Source organism: Lynx canadensis, chromosome E1 (genome assembly GCF_007474595.2).
Source record: "Lynx canadensis isolate LIC74 chromosome E1, mLynCan4.pri.v2, whole genome shotgun sequence".
Lineage (NCBI taxonomy): Eukaryota > Metazoa > Chordata > Mammalia > Carnivora > Felidae > Lynx > Lynx canadensis.
The window spans coordinates 50285577-50304680 of record NC_044316.2 but is presented as its reverse complement, the minus strand read 5'-3'; the positions used below and the strand labels follow the sequence as shown (position 1 = coordinate 50304680).

The window sequence follows — 19104 nt, the reverse complement described above, 5'->3', positions numbered from 1 at the left end:
ATTTCTTACTCAACACATTTCCAAAGGCAAGGGAATTAAAAGCAAAAATGAACTATTGGGACCTCATCAAGGTAAAAAGCTTCTGCACTGCAAAGGAAACAACAAAACTAAAAGGCAATCGACGCAATGGGAAAAGATATTTGCAAATGGTATATCGGATAAAGGGTTAGTATCCAAAATCTATAAAGAACTTACCAAACTCAACACCCGAAAAACAAATCATCCAGTGAAGAAATCAGCAGGCATTTAAACAGCATGGCCAGACTGGTTTTACAAATGGCACTAGCCAAGGGGCGCCTGGGTGGCTCACTCGGTTGAGCATGACCTACACCCAGGTCATGATCTCCCCTGCTCATGGGTTCAAGCCCCGCATCGGGCTCTGTGCTTACAGCTCAGAGCCTGGAGCCGGCTTCGGATTCTATGTCTCCCTCTCTCTCTCTCTCTCCTTCCCACCACTCATGTTCTTTCTCTCTCTCTCTCTCAAAAATAAATAAACATTAAAAAAATTGAAAAACAAAACAAAACAAAAAGCAGTAGCTCCAACCTGCCACCTTGTTTACCTGCGGTCTGCTGTCTCTCCAAAAGGGGGGAATTCTTTCCCAGTTTATTCTTATAAAAGACTTATTTGCCTTGCAGAAAGCCTCAGCATAGGACCACACACTATGTAAAATGGTGAGAGGGGTTACACACAGTCCTGCAAATCAAGAGAACAGACAAGGCATATACTCAGACAACAAATAAGGCTGGATTCTTGTTTATCGGACACACCTTGTACCTTTGCGTTTTCCATTTTAAGTAAATTCCATATTGCACATGGCTTCATGCAAATCACTAGCAGGAAATAGCAACCTAAACACTTTCCAAATCATGCCAGCAGGAAGGTTCAGGATGGCCTTGTTTCAGTACAGAAAGAGTAAGGAGCAGAGGGAACTTTTTCTTCCAGCAAATTTAATCCATTAGCCCATCAGAAGGGGTAAAAAGAACTCTAGTTCTGACCCTCTGTCCTAGGTGAATATTGCAAATAGCACTAACTATTGAGGTAGTTGTATCTCCTTCCTCCACCTCTGTATTGTGAAAGGAGCTGTTTATACAAGTAGCAACAGGATTTAAAAAAAAAATGAAGAAGACGAAGAAAAAGAGGAAGAATTTTGTTAGCGAGCTTCTCCACTAATTGCTTTATTTGGCATTCTCCTGTCCACTTCTTTTTATTATCCTACAAAATGGTCATAAACTTATAGAATGCTTTAGACTAGCGGATGCCTGAAGGCAGAGCAGTTTCTGTCGGCCCTGGTGAGCCCAGAGGGCCTAATGTGCACAAATGTGCACAGACACTCGAAATGGACCCGCTTTTAAAAGACTTTACATTCAGATGTCAAGCATGAGCTGGGGGAAAGGTCGAAATTCAGAAGAAAGCCTCATTCCCTTATCTTGGCAAATCTGGGCTCACTTCAGTTAAACCTTACATGAAGACTCCTGTTTGAATAGTTGAAGTTAGTCTCGAAATAGAAGGGAGAAGTGAGCTGTAGACTGAGGCCAAAGTACATACTGTATCATCGAACACAGTTTTTTCAATAATTACATCCTCGTGCACTTTTTATTTTTGCTTCTTGAATAAAGTCACTCAGATGAAATTAAGGAGAAGGTGCTCCGATGCTTCTTTCGGTTTCTATGGCAACTCTGGGGCATCTCATGCAGCTGCCTCATTGACTAAGCGCGCCAGAGTGATGCAGGCTGCAACTTTAGGCTGATCCTGGAAAAGGCGGGGACGAATGTTGACATTCAGGCCACCAAAAGAGCTTAAGGCAGGACGGAAGAAAATCTCTGAATTGTTGATTCGACTTCCCCTCAATGATTGCCATCTGAGAGCGCTTTTGCCAAGAGTGTTTTGTTAGGGATGTGTATACACTTGCCTTTCACACCTCGCTGTTGGTAAATAATCTGTTTTTATGGGTCTGTGTCTAAACGCCTAATCCAGCCATTTATAGATTTTGAAAGAAACTCTTACAAGCCATTTAGTGGAACGCTCTCCAGGCTCAAACAAAAGGTTGCTTAACTAGCAATTTAGATGTAGAAGTATAGTAGCAAAGATGTGAAAACCAAAAGCCAAACTAAACTACACAGCGTGACTTTGGTTCACTTGTTTGTTAACCAGGAGTGAAGTCAGACGCTCGCCCAAGGGGTGTTTTCTGCGCATGCGTCAGGATTGGGGCGGCGCTAAGGCAGGTGCTTGCCCAGACCTACTAACCTCAGCGGGGACTGGGGTTAGAGCCGTCGTTCAGCACGAAGAAGGGGAAGAACAGCATCCTTGGGGGCGAAGTTTCGACAAAAGCAACCTCAACAATTCCCAGTAAGCTGTTGCAAACATATTTGAATCCATGGCGACATCCCTGAAAAAATATTCAGCGGAGTGAAGATTTCTGTATGTCGAGGGCAAGAACTGTGTCGTTGTCCAGCGCCTAATGCATCGGGAGCACTCGGTAACCGGCAGCTGTTATTATACATACATTGCTTTTGTTGCAAACTCAACTACTTTTCACAGTTGCAGGACAAAATGAATATCCATCTGCACTGCTCGTTTTCTAAACTATGATCTAATGAAGACAAAGGCCACATAGAAAACTTCGAATAACCAGCACCAGGTAATAACTCCTCCATAAATGTTTGGTCAAGTTGAACGGAATTTTCGAGAAGTCAAAACCTTTAACAGCCTCAACCTCTTGGAACATAATCTCAAACCTGAAATTAAAAAAAAAAAAAAAATCTCTGAAAACAAGGACAGAAATCATAAAATCCCTTTATTCAAGCCAGACTTTTGTGTCTCAGCTCACCTTTCTGGTTTGCCGGGCATTCTGACCTCAGTCGTACAGTCCTTATAATGGATTATCTTAGTCCTGGACACAGCGGATGGGAAACAAAAGCCTAAATGATGCGAAGGGACTCCGGCGATGGATAGAACCGCAGCTGATGATTTAATGGACAAAATTTAAAAGCACATCCCGCCATACAGAGCAGCACCTATTAGCCTGTTTCCTTGGAAACATTAAATAATACATCTCAATTTTTTTAATAAGCAGGGAATTGTATAGTCTTTTAGAAAGCCCTTCCTCCAAAACAATGAATGCCCTGAAGGCAACAACTTGCAGTTATTTGGAGAGAGCCATTTAGGTGTAATTATTCATCATTATTATTCTTATTAGTTAGTAATAATCCTGTGTTGAATTTTAAACTCCTCCCCTTCCACATTCTTCTTAATGGCTCTCTCCTTTCCTTTCCCAGCATCCTACTCCACTACCTTCCAAACTAGATGACTGACTCATCCCAGTGTGCCCAGAAAGGTTCCGGTTTTAGCACTGTGATGCCTGCCTCCGGGGAAGCCCCTCTGTCCGCCACCCCCATCCCCCGCCCCGGGAAACCAGGACAATTGGTCACCCTATTCTAGAAGCAGGTACTGTGGTAGAATTATTGACTCATGGCTTACAGGTGTTACCTTGTAATTATGTAATTTTTAAAGTTATTATAATAATCCTCATATAGTGGCTCAAATCATCAGGTCACTAGAGTCCTTGAGCTCAATTATTTTGGAAAAAGAAAAAGTCTGTTTTTTTTTTTTTTTTTGAAATAAGCTGATCATGGAGCTGGTTCTTAAAGTACATGGAGCTAGCCTTCATTTATTTACGTATGTATTTATTTAAATTTGGGAAGCAAATCTGACTGACTTAATCTGCTTTGCCAGCTCTAAAATGGAAATTTCTAGAGGGAAATTTGTTTTCTTCTTTGCAAGTAGGATCTGGGGAGCCGCTGCTTCAGCAGGCCAGGATTTGGAGGTTTTGTTTGTCACTGAAAAGAAGGCCTAAGCAGAAAGACTTTGAAATCCCACCTCTGCCTTTTCTTTTGGTATATATATTTAATTAAAAAAAATTTTTTTTTTTTTTTTAAGTAGAGGTGAGGCACACATAGCATTCAGCTCGCTGCCTGGAGTTACCATTATATATCTTGCTTAGTGAGGCCAGTCACCAAGAGGATCTTGTTACACCTTTGGCTCCCTGAGTGGGAAGAAAGCACAGTGTATATAATGTGGTAGGGTGCCCGTAGCTTGGTTAGTACCAGAGCTTTGTGGTTTCGCCTGGAGACAGGACCGAGCAATTCCTAGTTAATGGAAACTAATCTGAAGTTTGAAATTTACCCAGATCCCACAACCAATGCTTAAATTTGTTGTTCCTCTACCCTTTGTGAATTGTTCCATCTCTCCAAGAACTGGATGAGAAATGGAGGAGCAGGTTATGAAGGAGGTGGAAATCCTGGGCTCATGTGTCCCGTGTGGAGAAAAGGAATGCATTTTCATCACCTAGGAACATAGAAACTAGGAAGCAGAAAGGCCTTGGGTTAAATGGTGAAACTTGTGCCAAGAATGCCTCCAAATGGAAAAGCATAGAGTAGTGATCAAACAAAGACCAAAAAAAAAAAAAAAAGCGCACAGCCCAGTGCTCAATGGCCTCAGTTTACATCTCAGTTCTAATACCTAGTTGCTGTGTGTGCTTGAACAAGGCACTCAACCTCCCTGGGCCTGGTTCCTCGTTTCTTAAATGAGGATAATACCACTGCCTACTCCATAGAGTTGCTGTAAGGATTAAATTATTTCATACTTACAAAGAATCTAGAACCATGCTTGAAACACGGGAAGTGCCCTGTGAGTATTTGTTAAAGAAAAAATATTAAGGAGCAACCCGTATTTCAGACTGCGGATTTCCTCAGTATTTCCAATCATGAAGAAACAGTTAAGTTATTCCAAATCTGCTGGAAGAAGTGGCATTTTCTCTGAGACTGCCTATCCCTGGTAACTTTGTGTCCTGAAACAGTATACAGGTTAGTGGATTAAACTGAGTTGGGAGGCGGTTAAAATCTGAATTCAAATACCATCTCAGCAATTCATTAGCTTTAAATCCAGCCTCAGTTTCCTCTATAACCAAGGTTGGTAAATTACAGGCCATGGGCCAAATCTGGCCCACCAGTCGTTAGTCAAGTTTTATTGAAACACATCCACATCATTTATTTTCATATTATCTGTGATTGCTTTTGTGCTACAAGAGCCGAGTTGCATTGTTGACACAGATTCTCTGTTCTGCAAGGCCCAAAATATTTACCGTCTGGCCCTCTACAGAACAATTTTACCAACTCCTGATTTATAATACAGGAATAATAGTATCCTAATCGGCCAGGGTTGGGGGGGGGGGCGGCGGACAGTGAGATAATATAGAAGGCAGAACCCTACACATGGTTCAGGCTCCATAAAGGGTAACTATCATCATTAAACAGAGAGTCAAAAGCTAAAGCTTATGAATTTGTCAGTTTTATCTGCTCCTTTGTTTTCCATCCTCTCTCTACCTACGACATTCTGTCCAAAAACAAAATATGAGCTTGACTTCCTCTAACTTGGATTAAGTTCATCTGCCACTCCACCACACCTCCCTGTTTGGGCAATTTCTATGGCTCTATTCTTCCCAAAGGTCAGGATTTATGTCCTATTGTTTGGAAACATTTGCTTCCGATCTCAGCAATTCTACAGCAATCACACAGGAAGCCCACAGACTCTTGCACGAATTTGTCCTCAATTTTTAATTTTTTATTTAGAAATAATAAAATAAGACATAATATATAAAAATATGTACAATCCATGGTTTGTGCAGTACAATAGGAAGACTTTTAGATACAAAAAGACGGCAAATGGGAAAATAATAGTGATCACGATTGTCAAAGGCCGGGATTGTTCAACTCGCCAGAGCCCAGAGCTGAAACCCAACAGAACTAGAAAAAGAGATTCTAGTCAGGAGTTGGGAGGTGCCTATAGAACACTTTTATTTTTCACCTTAACATTTATTAGACCCAGAGTGAAAAAGAACTCACTCTGCTTCTCAGAACAAGCTTCTTGCCCTTACTGAGCGGCTTATTATAAAACATGAACTGACATTTGTTATTCGCGAGGGTAACAAGATTTGGGGGGACGGAGTGCATCAAACAGACATCAGGGTTTGGGATGGAAGTTTACAGGGAAGAAAGGAAATGAGGAGAAAAAAAAATAACGTATTAATAGGTGTGGTTTTTTTTTTTTTTTAAGGTAAAACAGACTTTCTCCGGGAATTTGGAAATGGCTACAGTGCTATAGCGACATCCTTACAATGTCTGATTCAAGTATACTTCTTAGAGGGATAGAAAACTATTCTATTCTCAATAGTCAAAATAGAATTCACTTTGTCTATCTTTTATTTAAAAAATAGGATAGCCAGGAATCTATGCCTCCTCCCAAAAATATAATGCCCATCCAGACACGAGCAAAAATTCTTTAAAAGGGAGCAATTCCTAAGTAAATTCAACGGGGGTTTGCTTGCAATAGAGAAGCAACACCTAGCTGGGAACAGACCCCAGATATTCACGGCGAATCTCCTCTGTCTTCATTCTAATGACATATGTGCGCTAATTACGGAAAGGAGACCCAGTCAATAAGGACAAATGTTTTGAAGGTAAAATGCAACAAGACGTGTTGTGCATTACCTGCGTCTTGGCTCTTGACAAAAAAAAAAAAAAAAAATTGCCATTTAAAGCTTGTAATTGTTAAAAATACTAATAACTAGAAAAAGCTTTCAAATGAACAGTCCATGCTGAAATAAATAACAGAACATAGCAACACGAACCTTATAAGGCTGGTAAATATTTGCTAAAACCATGCTAACCGGTAGCATATAGGTACTCGCTCTCAGAAATTACGGAAATTATACTTTCTATGGCAATTTTTTTCCCTTTACAGACTTCTATTTACATTTGGCTTTAAATATGAAAATATCTGATAAACTTTATAAAATGTACACTTTAAAAACATAGCTTCTGCAAAATTTTCTTGGAAAAGAAAAAAAAAAACAAACCAAAAACAAAAACAAACCTGTGCACCAGAAATGTTAGATTTTTTTTTCCTTTTTTCAGAAAGAAGTTGAAAGATTTCCCTCCCTCATCCTTGCCCCCAGACCCACCCCCTTTCAAATATCTCAAGTGTTTTTAAGTGGCAGCACTGTGTGTTTGGGAGGAACCTTCTCAGTGGTCACCCCCATTCTCCATCGCATCTTCCTTTCATTTACATATCACCGAATACTCTTTGGTTTGATTATTTTCCTTTGCAACATATCGAAATAGCAGCAGCTGGAGCCCTCAGTATTCACTCACTGTCAACAGCCAAATTGTTCCCTCTTCTGTCAATCGTTTTGTCCCATCAACCCCAGTTCCTCCAACTCTCTAAACAACTTTCCAAACCTGCCTTTACATTTGGATTTAAAATAGCATCCACTTGCTTGACATCTCTGTCTTGGTTTCGGTGAAAAGAACACCAGTTTTCAAACCCATCGACTTTGAAGGCTGAGAACAGCAGAATCTGTCATATTATTGCAGGCACAGCTTTCAGAGATGGCTGTTCAAGAACCAGAGACTATCACACACATCAATTTACAAAATACAGGATTCCAGAACAAGCTATTTTTTAATGGCATACAGGGATATAATACCGTAAGAGAGTTGATTTTGAGACTCCAATTAAAAAGAAAAGTCAGCAACCCCCCCCCACCAGAATTCACACATAAGGAACTTTAAGCCAAAAAAAGAGTTCCATTATTGAGTTAGAGCAAGAGGGAAAAAATAAAAGAGTTCCGATCAGCCAGGCAGGAGAGACTTCTCGAAAACAATGTGTCCTTAGTAACCTGCTCTCAGGATCCACAGGCTAGAAGGATCAGCTCAGATCCAACCCCAGGTGTGCATATATAAAGGAGAAGTAAACCTTGTAGTTCATTATCTCCTCTACTTGTGGCTGCCTTATATTTTCTATGGCTCTTGTTGACCCTAAAATACTGCGATATTTTCATTCCTACCCTCTACCACTAAAAAGAAAGTAACTCTCCTCTCCCTCCTGAATACTTGAGCTGATGTACTACATCAGAAGTGGCTGGTCCACATCTCGCTGGCTCCCCCTTTGGCATCTATCTGCAGCTTCCCAGACACCAGGGGACTTGCTCCACACAGACCGATAGGAAGAACCAGCCTAGAGGCCAGCTGTGGCATCTTCTCAAAGGCAAAGTCAAGCTGGAAGTGTCCTGACAGTTGGGGCAACGAATTCAGCCACAAGGGTTTAACCTTATTTATCTTTCATGTTGGACGGCTCAGCCTTGAGGATGCCAACGAACTCCAACCCAGGAATACATTTTGGAATGTGCAAAAAGGGGAAACCCAGAAAAATCTAAGAGCACATCGCCATCTCGCACCTTATGCATTAGCCTGGCCAGCCCTACCTCGCAGGAAAGAAAAGATATTTAATATTGTGTATGTGTGAATTTTACTTCCCCTTTCTTCTTTCTCCTAGCATACACAAGTTGCATGAAAGAACAAAACTGAAAAAGCACTACACTTCCTAGACTCTGTGTGTATGATGTTCTATTTTCTGAATAAGGTGAAAAAGGAAGGGGCAGTTCAAGGTCTTGCTGAGGTTCAAAGTTACTGTCTCTTGATTTCAAGGCAGCCACGGGGCTTTTTATCCCTTTTAGTATAAGCTCCACTGTGCAAAAATGTGCATTATCTTTGGTATTTATTTTAGGTAGTCTAACTTAAAATTTGAGATAACCCATTAACATCATGGAAGAAAAAAAAAAAACAAAACAAACAAACCCAGAGGCTACCATTTGGCTAGTGTTACATAATGCCCTTATGTAACCAAAGAGAGAGAGAGAGAGAGAGAGAGAGAGAGAGAGAGAGAGGAAGAGAGAGAGAGAAAATCAATTCTAGCAAACAAATTACTGGCCTCAAAAAAATCAGGCTCTCGTTTTGGCAGCTCTTGGCAAACACTTGCCACTTTGAAGCACAAATCATGAGCTTTCAACAAAGTTCAACACTGACTTTTAAATTACACGAAAGAAAAACTACACAACAACAAAAATACAATTTGTGTTCATGTAGTTAGCAGCTTTTCAAAAATTAAGGCAGAGTCTTGCCTTTGTTATGCCATTAAAAACATTCTTGTTCCCTAAAGAGAAGCATTCTGGATTAGTCAAATACCCAACCAAGGCTTGCCTGCAAGTTCAAGTTTTGTAAAAACACAAAACAATACATAAAGACCCCATAACTTATTCTACGACATGTATGTGCCATTGGGTCACGGGGGTGGGGGTGGGAGGGGTGGGGAGGGGGAGGCACGTTGAGTGCTTTATGTTCATCTCCGAGCTTACAGTCTTTCTCTGAAACCATTGTACTAGCCTCAGTCCCTTGTGGCCACTTGCCTTGACCCACCTCTTCACCAGTACCGTCGTCTGAATAACTGTTTTGGGCCTTTGACCAACAGACTGTAGTTTAAAGTAAATATTCCAGAGAAGGAAGCAGTCATATCTCCGACTCTCGCCGTAAGGGCCTGGGCTCTAGAGGTACACTTGCCTGGTTGTGAAGGTCTATGTCAGGGGGTGTGTCTGTACTAGTGCTTTCCGGGACTCCGTTTTCACTGTCATCTTCCTCTTTGCTTGTGAGGGCAACTTCGTTTTCATAGCAAAATGAATTAGCATTTGAGAGGATATATTTCTTTTCTGCTAAGTCTCTGGCACTACAAAGGGGAGTGTTGGGCACTTCATAAGTCTTGTGGAACCTTGAGTAGTCCACTTTGTAATAGTGCTTCTCTTCAAAGAGTACAGGCTCATAGCGGTGGCCCCAAAGGATTTCATTGGCCAGATATGAGCTACGGCACTGTGTTGTCATGGCCGTGGCTTCCACCATGCCTTCCAGTATCACAACAATTTCAAAGTCTGCATTGTCAATGTCCTGTTTACTCAAATCATATAAAGGACTATCTTCATCTATTTCATGGACTATAGTGATGGGGGACACCAGAAATATGCGATCAATTCCACTGTCAAACCCAACGTTGATATCTATTTGATCCAGGGGGATGTACTCCCCTTCGGAAGTAATTCTGGATTTGAGCAGCTGTGCTCTCACGTGAGCTTCCACCAAATGGCTTTTCCGAAGATTGCCCACCCGCCACATCAAACACAGTTTGCCATCTCTCATGGCGATCACAGCATTGTGACTGAAGACAAGAGTCTCGTTTCTCTTCTTTGGCTTTGCCATCTTTGCCATGACTGCGCCAATGATAAACGCATCAATGATGCAGCCCACGATGGACTGGAACACCACCATAAAAACAGCAATTGGGCATTCGTCCGTGACACACCTGAAGCCATAGCCGATGGTTGTCTGGGTCTCGATGGAGAAGAGGAAGGCAGCTGTGAAGCTGTTGACCTCCGACACACAAGCTTTGCTCTCTTTAGATGCATCCAGATCCCCATGGAGCAAAGCTATCAACCAAAACACACAGCCAAAAAACAGCCACGAGAGAACGAAAGCCAGACAGAAGATAACCAGCATCCATCTCCAGCGAATGTCCACACACGTGGTAAAGATATCTGCAAGGTACCGTTGTCCCTTCTCACCCACGTTGATGAACTGAACATTACAGTGGCCGTCTTTCTTCACAAAGCGGCTCCTGCACTGTTGTCGAGTGTGGACTTTACTCTTCCCATTCCCAAAGCCATTTGCAACCGCCATGGTGGCCAACTTCATCCCGTCTTCTTCTGAAGAGACAATGCTGTAGCGGTTGGTTCGCACACTGCCCATCGCTTCTGCTGTGGACTCCAGTGCTTCTGCTTTGGAAAACAGTCTGAGTTTTTGCAAAACCCTTTGGAGAAACAGTTTTGAATGTTCAGTGAGGACACACACACAAAAAAACAAGGAGAGATGGGGGTCTCCGGGAGCCTTGAGGTTCTACCAAGGTCTGTCTACTGACATGCAGCACTACCTTAGTAACTCAGCTGACATCCAGGGTACATGTCCTGAAAAAAACCAAACAGACAGACAAAAGACATTATTCATTAGAAAACAAGTCATTATTGAAGGGTTCTACTCCCTAAGGCAACATGTCCTAGCAGGATACAGTCAGAGATAGAGAAATACACTCTGCATTGAATAACAGGAGTTTTCATTTCTTTGTACCCTAAAAAATATCTGTATTATATAAACAAAGTCAATAAACATAGAAGAGTTAGTTGTTTGGAACAGCCTTTCAACCAACATTTCAGGTCCTTTTCTCCCTATTTTTTTCCAGCAATCTAGGAGATTCTATTTTACAGATAACCTCTCTTATTCTCTCTCTTGCCTTCTCTACATGCTAGGGTCCCGAGTTACTAAGCAGGAGAAAGGCTTGCTAAGTCCAAAGTTTGTCGCCAGGTTTTGGGAACTCAAAATGTCTAGAGAACATTTCATATAAATGCAGAACATTAATATTGAGTTGCAGGCGCATTATGGGAGAATATGGGAGCCCTTGATGACACGGTGGAAAGCAGAAGGCACAGACTATTTTGTTTAAATGATAAAACTGAGTAGACAGCCCTTATGATGATCTGAAATCGGTCCCAATTTCTGGAGACTGTTTGGGCTTGCTGCATCACTTCACACGCTGCAAGCAGCCACTTTGCAGAAATGCCTGATAACATCTCTGTTAGTGCAAGTGATTCTGACTTGAAGGCGTAGGTTTGCTCTGGGGGATAAAGAGCGAGTCTGTTGCCTAGCAATGAGTCCTGAAATTCTCTGGAGATGGGACTGCCATGTGTAATGACAGGCTAGGAAGTAAGCACCTTTGTGCCAAAGGACCAGGTCTTTAGCGAATTGAGATAAGGCAGGAACTCATTTCATGTGGGTCCAATTCTGGGTCTTCCCAAACAGAGACAACTTTGTAGGAGTAGAGCATAATTGTCAGTTTACTTTCACTTCGAGCGCTCTTGTTTGCTATATGTTCCCATGGAGAAGGCACTCACCTTTACCTAATGTGAACAAATAGTAGTTTTTCAATTTTTTCCTCTTGCCTTATCCTAACCTAGGTAAAAGCTATCTATTTAACTTCCCATCTTCACTCCAAAGAAAACTATTTTTTTCCTTGACCAACAAACAGAAGTGTAAGATAAAGTCTAACATGTTTTCTTCGCCACATAGAAATTAACAAAACTAATATGGCATATAAAAACCAAAAGCGATCCTCCACTTGTCAAACAACCCAGTCGATCTCCTGCAATAAAGGGGGACAATGAAAACCAGATGGCAAGGAGCAGAGATTTGCTGCAGCCCTGATCATGAGGACTCCACTTTTTCTTTCCCCCCTCCAAACCACATTAAGATTAAGTGGTTAACAGAACCAATCTCAGCCAAGCCAACTGCAAAAAAAAAAATAAAATAAATAAAGCTGTTCATGTATCTTGTTTTGGTACACCCCCCCTAAAGAGAGGCAAGGTGTATTGTCTTTGAAAATGCCTCGTTACAGGCTTTTCGCTTCTCCCTCCTTATCCAAGTTATTATGCAAGAATGTGCCCCAACACATTTTTCCTGAGATTAGTCATCTGTGAAAATTGCAATGTGTGTTACATTTTGGCAGCTTTTGACACCTAAATGATGCCCGATTTGAAAGTGCCTTTGAATTACTTTATAAAAAGAAGTTACTGTGCCTTCCCAGTCTTCCACCTGCTTCAATGTTTTGTCTGCTTCCCTACGAAGTTTGTACTTGGACAAAAGGAACAAGCCTCCTGTTCCTCAGGGTTCTAGGTCCTGGACATGGAAAGAATTGTTTTAACAGTGATTTCAGATTATCGGGCTCATGTGAAATTGCCAAGGATTTCTACACAAAACCAGATAGGGATAATAATATAACAGCAGATACAGGTGTACTTTCCAAAAAAGGGGGATGGGGAGAAAGCTCACTTAAATAGTGCTTGTATCCTTGAGCTCTGAATGACTTCAGAATCTTACATTATGAGTTGACACCAAGAAATTCCCTTTTCATGATTCAAAACAAGCCTTCCATCTGAGTTACCATTAGGGACCACGAGTAGACAGTTTCAAATTTCTTCTGACTTATTTCTTCACTCTTTCCAGATTAAAGCATAACAACCATATGAAATCTAAAGACTGAATTACGATCTTCCAAAAATCCTGACCCCAGGACATTAGTTCGAATTCCACAAAACACAATACCAGCTTCCTACGGATAGCTTTCTGCATTTAGAACTTGAAAACAGCCTGTATTGAGCGACTATTATTGTCTTATTTCCACTGTTAATGACAGAATTTGTTCCACATGCAGAGCATCATTTAGAAATTTTACCCTTCTGCCTGCAAAGGAGAAAAAAGATGGTTTGTTTTGTTTTGTTTTGTTTTTTGTTTTTTGGCAAAATGGAAGATTTTGTCACTTCGAATAGATATGCTCCAAAACAGATTTCTGTGTGTATATGTGTCTACACACATTATGTATATGCAGAGTTTTGGGAAACTGATCACAGAGCAAAACTCTAAACCTGCCACAGTTTGCTAGGGTGATTGTCTTAATATTTCATTATGATGAATGTCCTTTTTACTGACCTACTCACATGCCCAACTGACTTTACGCAAGCAGAAAACTTCCTTGCTTGCTTTTCTCTCACTGAAAATCACCGATTCATGAGTGTCTAGAAAAAAAAACTTTCATTAGGAACAGGGCTTTCATGCAACTTTATTGTAGACATACATTCAAAATTATTGTGTGAGAAACATTCAATCAAGAGTAGAGGAGATCACTAAGTGATGTGACTCCTTGAGGGGTACAATTCAGGAGAATCCATAGTTGATCTGATGTGTAAATTCCCCTCTGAGCCAAAATATTTCAGGCCCTGATGTAAATTTAATAGATACAAATAATCATTTTACCCAGGCTATAACCAATGAGGTAGAAAGTATTTCTGGGAAATTGAGAGGCTACATGTGGTGGTGTTCATGTTAAGACTATTTATAGGCTGAGCCAAAATTAAGCATAAGCAATGGAAAAAAATAGTTCAGCCGTTTCAATCTTAGGTAGATGTTAAAGAGAGAGAGCACTACAGATAAATTCAAGGTCAAGGAGATAACACTGTATCAATGAGTGAATCTGAATCGTTTTTACCATATGGGAAATACTTCCAAGATGGGTTATAAAAAACAGGAAAAATATAATTATGAAGAATAAATGTGTCCCATAATAAGGTCCCGGTGAACAGTGGATAAGAAAGTTTCTAACTAAGGACAGGAAATAAGGATAGGTAAAGAAAGTGTGCTGGGCTGAAAGAAAGGTCTGCTAATGAGTGTTTAGAGCAGTTATTCCCCAGCTGACGCCATATAGACCAGCCTGAGTGTGCTCAGGGCACATGTTGCTATGTGAGCACAACTGCTGGCAAAGCAGCCTCTTGGAAGCTCAGTAAACAGAAGGGAGGGGGAGGGGAAGTAGGGGAAAGGCAGAGGGATATGCATTTATCTATGTGAGCACTCTACCGTTTATACTCGGCAATGCACGTAGCATCATTCAGCATTTGCAAATGCTGAGAAATATACACATTTGGTGAGATAAAACCTGCAACAGTCTGTCAGTTCAGGTAAAAATGTGGCCCATCTTTCATGCTTACGGAAAAGTTATTCAAGGACTCTACAGCTAACCAGAGATTCTACAGCTGGAGCATCTAAAGGTAGCAGAAATACTGTGTGTCCTTAAAAAAAAAAAAAAGCCAAATTCACAAGCGTTTAGAGCAAATATTCCTATGGATGCCAATAACATTAAAGAAAGTGCCACCAAAACCTGAGGGGGAGGGGTTAAAGCAAAGTTAAATGACCTTGACCCCAACGTTGGCCCCTCTCACCATCCTGGAAGTAATAGCTCTTACTCCTGAGCCTGGAGACTTTTCAGATATTGGCAAATATAAATAAACCACTCAGGGGTGGGGGAGGAGGGGAGCTGAGAAAAAGCTAATAAGTGTACAGGTAATATATAGCAGACACAGGGCAGTGGTTAGTGAGAGGAAATCTGACAGCCTTTTGATTATTAATGTGAAAAGAAAGTAAGTGGTAAAAGTCAATATGCATTCTTTCATACCTAAAACACGTTTTCAATGCCTTGTTTCCTAACAGGTAAATTCTGAGCTTATGAAAATCCCCAGGATTCACAGCGGTATCCTAGTTACCATCCTACTGCTAGGCTTATCCAGACACACACATTAAACTGCCCTTTTCCTATCTCGATTTTTTTTTTCAATTGTCATGACAAGTCTATGTTATGATGCAATCCTTTTGCAGAAGTCATTTTGACCACTGTGCTTTCCTGAAATCACCCTGTCTTCAACTTAGGTATTAATACTATTATTACTAAGAATAATACGTTGCTTAGGACAGAGTGACATATGATGTGAAAGTTTTGCTGTCTTCGGGCTCAAATCCAACGCGGGCTCGCGCTCTCTTTCCCCAGCAAAGCAACTTTGAGAGACGCTCGCTCTGTTTGGAACTCGAGGCTACACTTGAAGCAATGACAAAGGGAAAAAAACAAAAAAAGCAAAAACAAAAACAAAAACAAAAAAACGCCAAGGATCAAGACTACTGCTGAGTCCCAAGTTTGCCAAGGTTTGAGACCAGTGTTCTAGAAGCACTCCCCACCCCCCGCCTTTTTTTTTTTTTTTTTTTTCCCCTTAGAGCGAGAATCGAACACAGGCTCCCTGGCCCATGTCTCCAAACTCAGTATCTCGCTACAGCTGGTGCATTGGAAGTTATGAGCACACACAGATGCTGCAGAGAAATCTGTTTCTATTGCTCAACTGTTCCAAGCATGTCTCAGTATTTTTAGCTCTGGGGATGTTCTGGTGCGCACACAAACTCCATAGGCATGATCTGGGACTCCGCAGCGTGGGTAAGCGCTACAGCAGCGTGACAGCTGGGCACCTCTGGAGCAGCGGGGCAGGGTAGGGTCGGCGACGGCGGCCCGAGTCCACTCCCCCGGACACACAGGCAGCGGGAGACAAGGAGGGAAGAAAACACACAGCAGCCCTTACCTGTTGCTGGCGCAGGAGCATGGGGACATGGAGTGGAAGTGGGGGGTACAGAGGCATGTAAGATCCAGTAGTTTGTAAAAGCGAGTGAGCCAAAGCAAACCAGAATCCCCAAGACCCAGCTTGCCGGCGCCGAGTGAGACTGTGCGCTGGCCAGGGCTCTAGTGCGCTCTGCAATATCCTGGGCTCTTTTGAGATACCGGCCCGCCTGGCTCCGCCCTCCGGCCTCTGCCGGCCAATCGCGGCGCGCCTGGCCGCACGGCCGGCCCCGGGAATCGCGGCAGGGAGGGGAGGATGCTACACCCGCGACCAGCGGCGCTGCCAGCGAGGAGAACCTGCCGCCGCTTCCTCCCCCTCCGCCCTCCGAGCCGGGTCGGGGAGTCCGGCCCCGGCCGGGGGAGGAGGAAGTTGCGCCCCAGCTGGGACAGCAGCAGGTGGGCAGCTCCGCGGCCGGGCTTTTGCGGCCGCCTAATTGCAGCCTGGCGTTGGGATGAGCTTCCTTAGCCGTCTCCGAGCCCCACACTTCCCTTTTCCTCTGCTCGGTGGCTGCCGTGCTGTGTGCGTCCTCCTCGAGGGGCCCGCGGGGTGCCAGGGCCGGGCGAACCGTTTGCAGGCGGGGAGGATTGCATTGCGTTGCAGCCCAGGCGCACCTCCCTGTCCCCTTGCTCCCACCTACGGCCCCACGCCCCCCGAATTCCCCGGCGGAGGAGCCGCGAATGCAATGGGGGAAAGGGACCGGGACGGCGCGCAGAACCCGGCTGGATTTTAGACGCGCACAACTTTTGCAACTGCAGAGCCGCTTGGCTCTTTCTGCTCCCGGCTGTTCGTGAATTACTTACAAAGCGCCTAGACTTCTCTGAAGGGTGAACGACTCGTTCCCTCTCGCACTGTCCGCCCTCAGTCTCTTTCTCCACCGCCGCCCGGCACGCTCTACTGATCTAAAATCAGAGCAATTAGAGTAATGAATTCTCTGGAACAGCAACTCCTACAGACACTCAGCTCTGCCCTCGCATCAGCGCCTCCCAGCCCTCATTCCCAGCAACCAGGCAAGAGCATGTAGACCCTTTAAAAACCTATGTCAACTTCAGTGTTAACCGCGTCTGGATCCTGCGGCTTTACAGCTTAGTCCGTGTGTACGTGTGTCTGGCTGTCGGTGTGTGTGTGTCTCTGTGTGTGTGTCAATTGAGTAAGTGCATGTAACTCTGATTACTTGGGCGTCCTAACGAAGCTTTGCTCTTAAAGGACACAGTATATTTAGGAGTCTTCCTTACACGGAGTTTGAAATTCCTGTGTGTGTGTGTAATGTTTATTTCCTCAAGCGACCAAATGCGTCCTTCGTGCAGTTGGTTGAAACCTCCAAAAGGCCTCCTAGAGTCGCCAAACTACTTGCACAGTCTAGCTCGTATTCAGGGCGGCACGGACTGGTGGATTTGTGTGCGTAGGGGAGGTGAAACTTGACAATTCAAGGAAAGGGTCTGCGCCGGCACCCACCTCCTAGCCTCGTTCCCTCACTTGGCCCCTAGGAGGTGCTGGTGAAATATGCTAGGTTTTGCAGATGCGTACTTAACCCTGCTTTAGCAAGGGTGCCGCCTGTCCTGGCGCTGAGAGAGAGACTGAAATTAAGAGTGTGAAATAAGTTGTGCGTGCGGCGTATCTGCGCTGAGAGCCAAACGTCTTGCTGTTCCGTCCCACTTGCTGAGATTGTACAGTACTCCAAACCCTGTGACCGTCTTGCCTTGTATGCGGGAATAATACCTCACCCGGGGTGGGGGTGGGGTGGGTGGCGGTAGGGGTGTGTGTGTCCACTTTAATATTTATTAAGTAATGTATTACTTTGGAACAGCTTGCATTAACTCTGCCAAATAGATGGATGTGTAGAAACCCAGGCTGCAGCGCAAAGCTAAAAACGTGGAGATAGACAAGCTAACTCTGTGTAGCCAGAGGAAGGACAATGAGTGACATCTCACCCCACCACAATAAGCTGCTTCTGAAATATGTTTCTTCATGGATTTCTTCTAAGAAACAGTTGGGAGAGGTCCAATCAACCCCTTAAAACATATTAAGACTAAAAGGAAAGAGGAAATTAATCATTTATGTGTATGTCCTTTATTATGATTCAGTCTGTGCATCTGTAGATAGCTAAGAATTTTCCAGCCCATGTGAATTCGGAGAGGCAGCATTTTTATTTCCAGGTAATGAGCTCTTTTTGAAAGTCAGTCACCCAGAAAGGGGTGCCATTTTCCTGGCATGTGGATTGAAATTGTTTTATTTTAATACTCTAACTGAATAAACAATATAATCATAGGCCAAGATAGTTTCATATAATAGAAGAATCTTTAAAGAAATGAACACGAAGTTATAAGATTATGGTTGTTGTGTAAATTTTGTCATGGAGGGGGAAAATAAATAGACGTACCTTAATCTTTCTCATCAGCATCACTCTTACCCACCATGGGCTGATATGCAGCAAGGCTTATTTCTTGAAGTTAAAGAAAAATTGATTCTTGTAATACGCAGATTCCCAGCCTGAATAGAGGTTTTACCTTAATTATTTAGCTAAATAAGGAAACATGAAGGATTAAGTTTTGTAAGTAAATGACACTTTGTAAATGCATGAGGGCACTAACCCCACTGCTTCGTGTTATAAAGGGAAAAAAAAATTAAGTGTGCATTTTAATTAATAAGTGACTTGTCACTATGCCCCTATTAGGAAAATTCTAGTGTTCCAAAGCTTTCAGGACTTTTTGGAGTGATGCATGGTACAGATTTCTCTAGTCAGAGTGTATCTTTTTTTGGCTGAATCAGTCCTTATTTAGCAAAAATCCCCATTAGTTTTGGACACCAATGCAGTTGGGTGTTGGGATCCATCTGTGGATTAAATTTTTCCAAGGAAATGACAGTTATGCCCTTACTGATTCCCTCCACAGTAACCACCTATAATATTAGAGCCAAATATTAGTCACAATCCAGATCTGCAGTTAGATTATGAAGGGTTGTGTGACGCAGAAGGGATTGTTCCACTAGGAACACAGATCTTTCCTTTGCACTTATATAAATATCTCTAGCAATTAGATATATTTTCAGACTTCTGTTAACCAGGTATGCCGTCCAATTTTACAATGATGAGAAGTGAAAAACTCCTTTCGTTTGCATCCACTGTGTTTTGAGAACC

General features: G+C 42.7%; 1 protein-coding gene across 1 annotated transcript; it reads right to left on the bottom strand.

Moving 5' to 3' along the window:
• Positions 1-5598: 5598 nt before the first annotated feature.
• Positions 5599-16106, bottom strand: KCNJ2 (potassium inwardly rectifying channel subfamily J member 2). The gene is made up of 2 exons (XM_030295126.2): positions 15936-16106; positions 5599-10901 (listed from the first exon to the last, which is right to left on the bottom strand). The coding sequence occupies exon 2, from the start codon at positions 10684-10686 to the stop codon at positions 9403-9405; it is 1284 nt and encodes a 427-aa protein (XP_030150986.1). The 5' UTR covers positions 10687-10901; positions 15936-16106; the 3' UTR covers positions 5599-9402.
• Positions 16107-19104: the final 2998 nt, after the last annotated feature.

Excerpts from the sequence above, each read along its gene's own strand:
- KCNJ2 (XM_030295126.2), bottom strand. The coding sequence starts at position 10,686 with ATGGGCAGTGTGCGAACCAACCGCTACAGCATTGTCTCTTCAGAAGAA.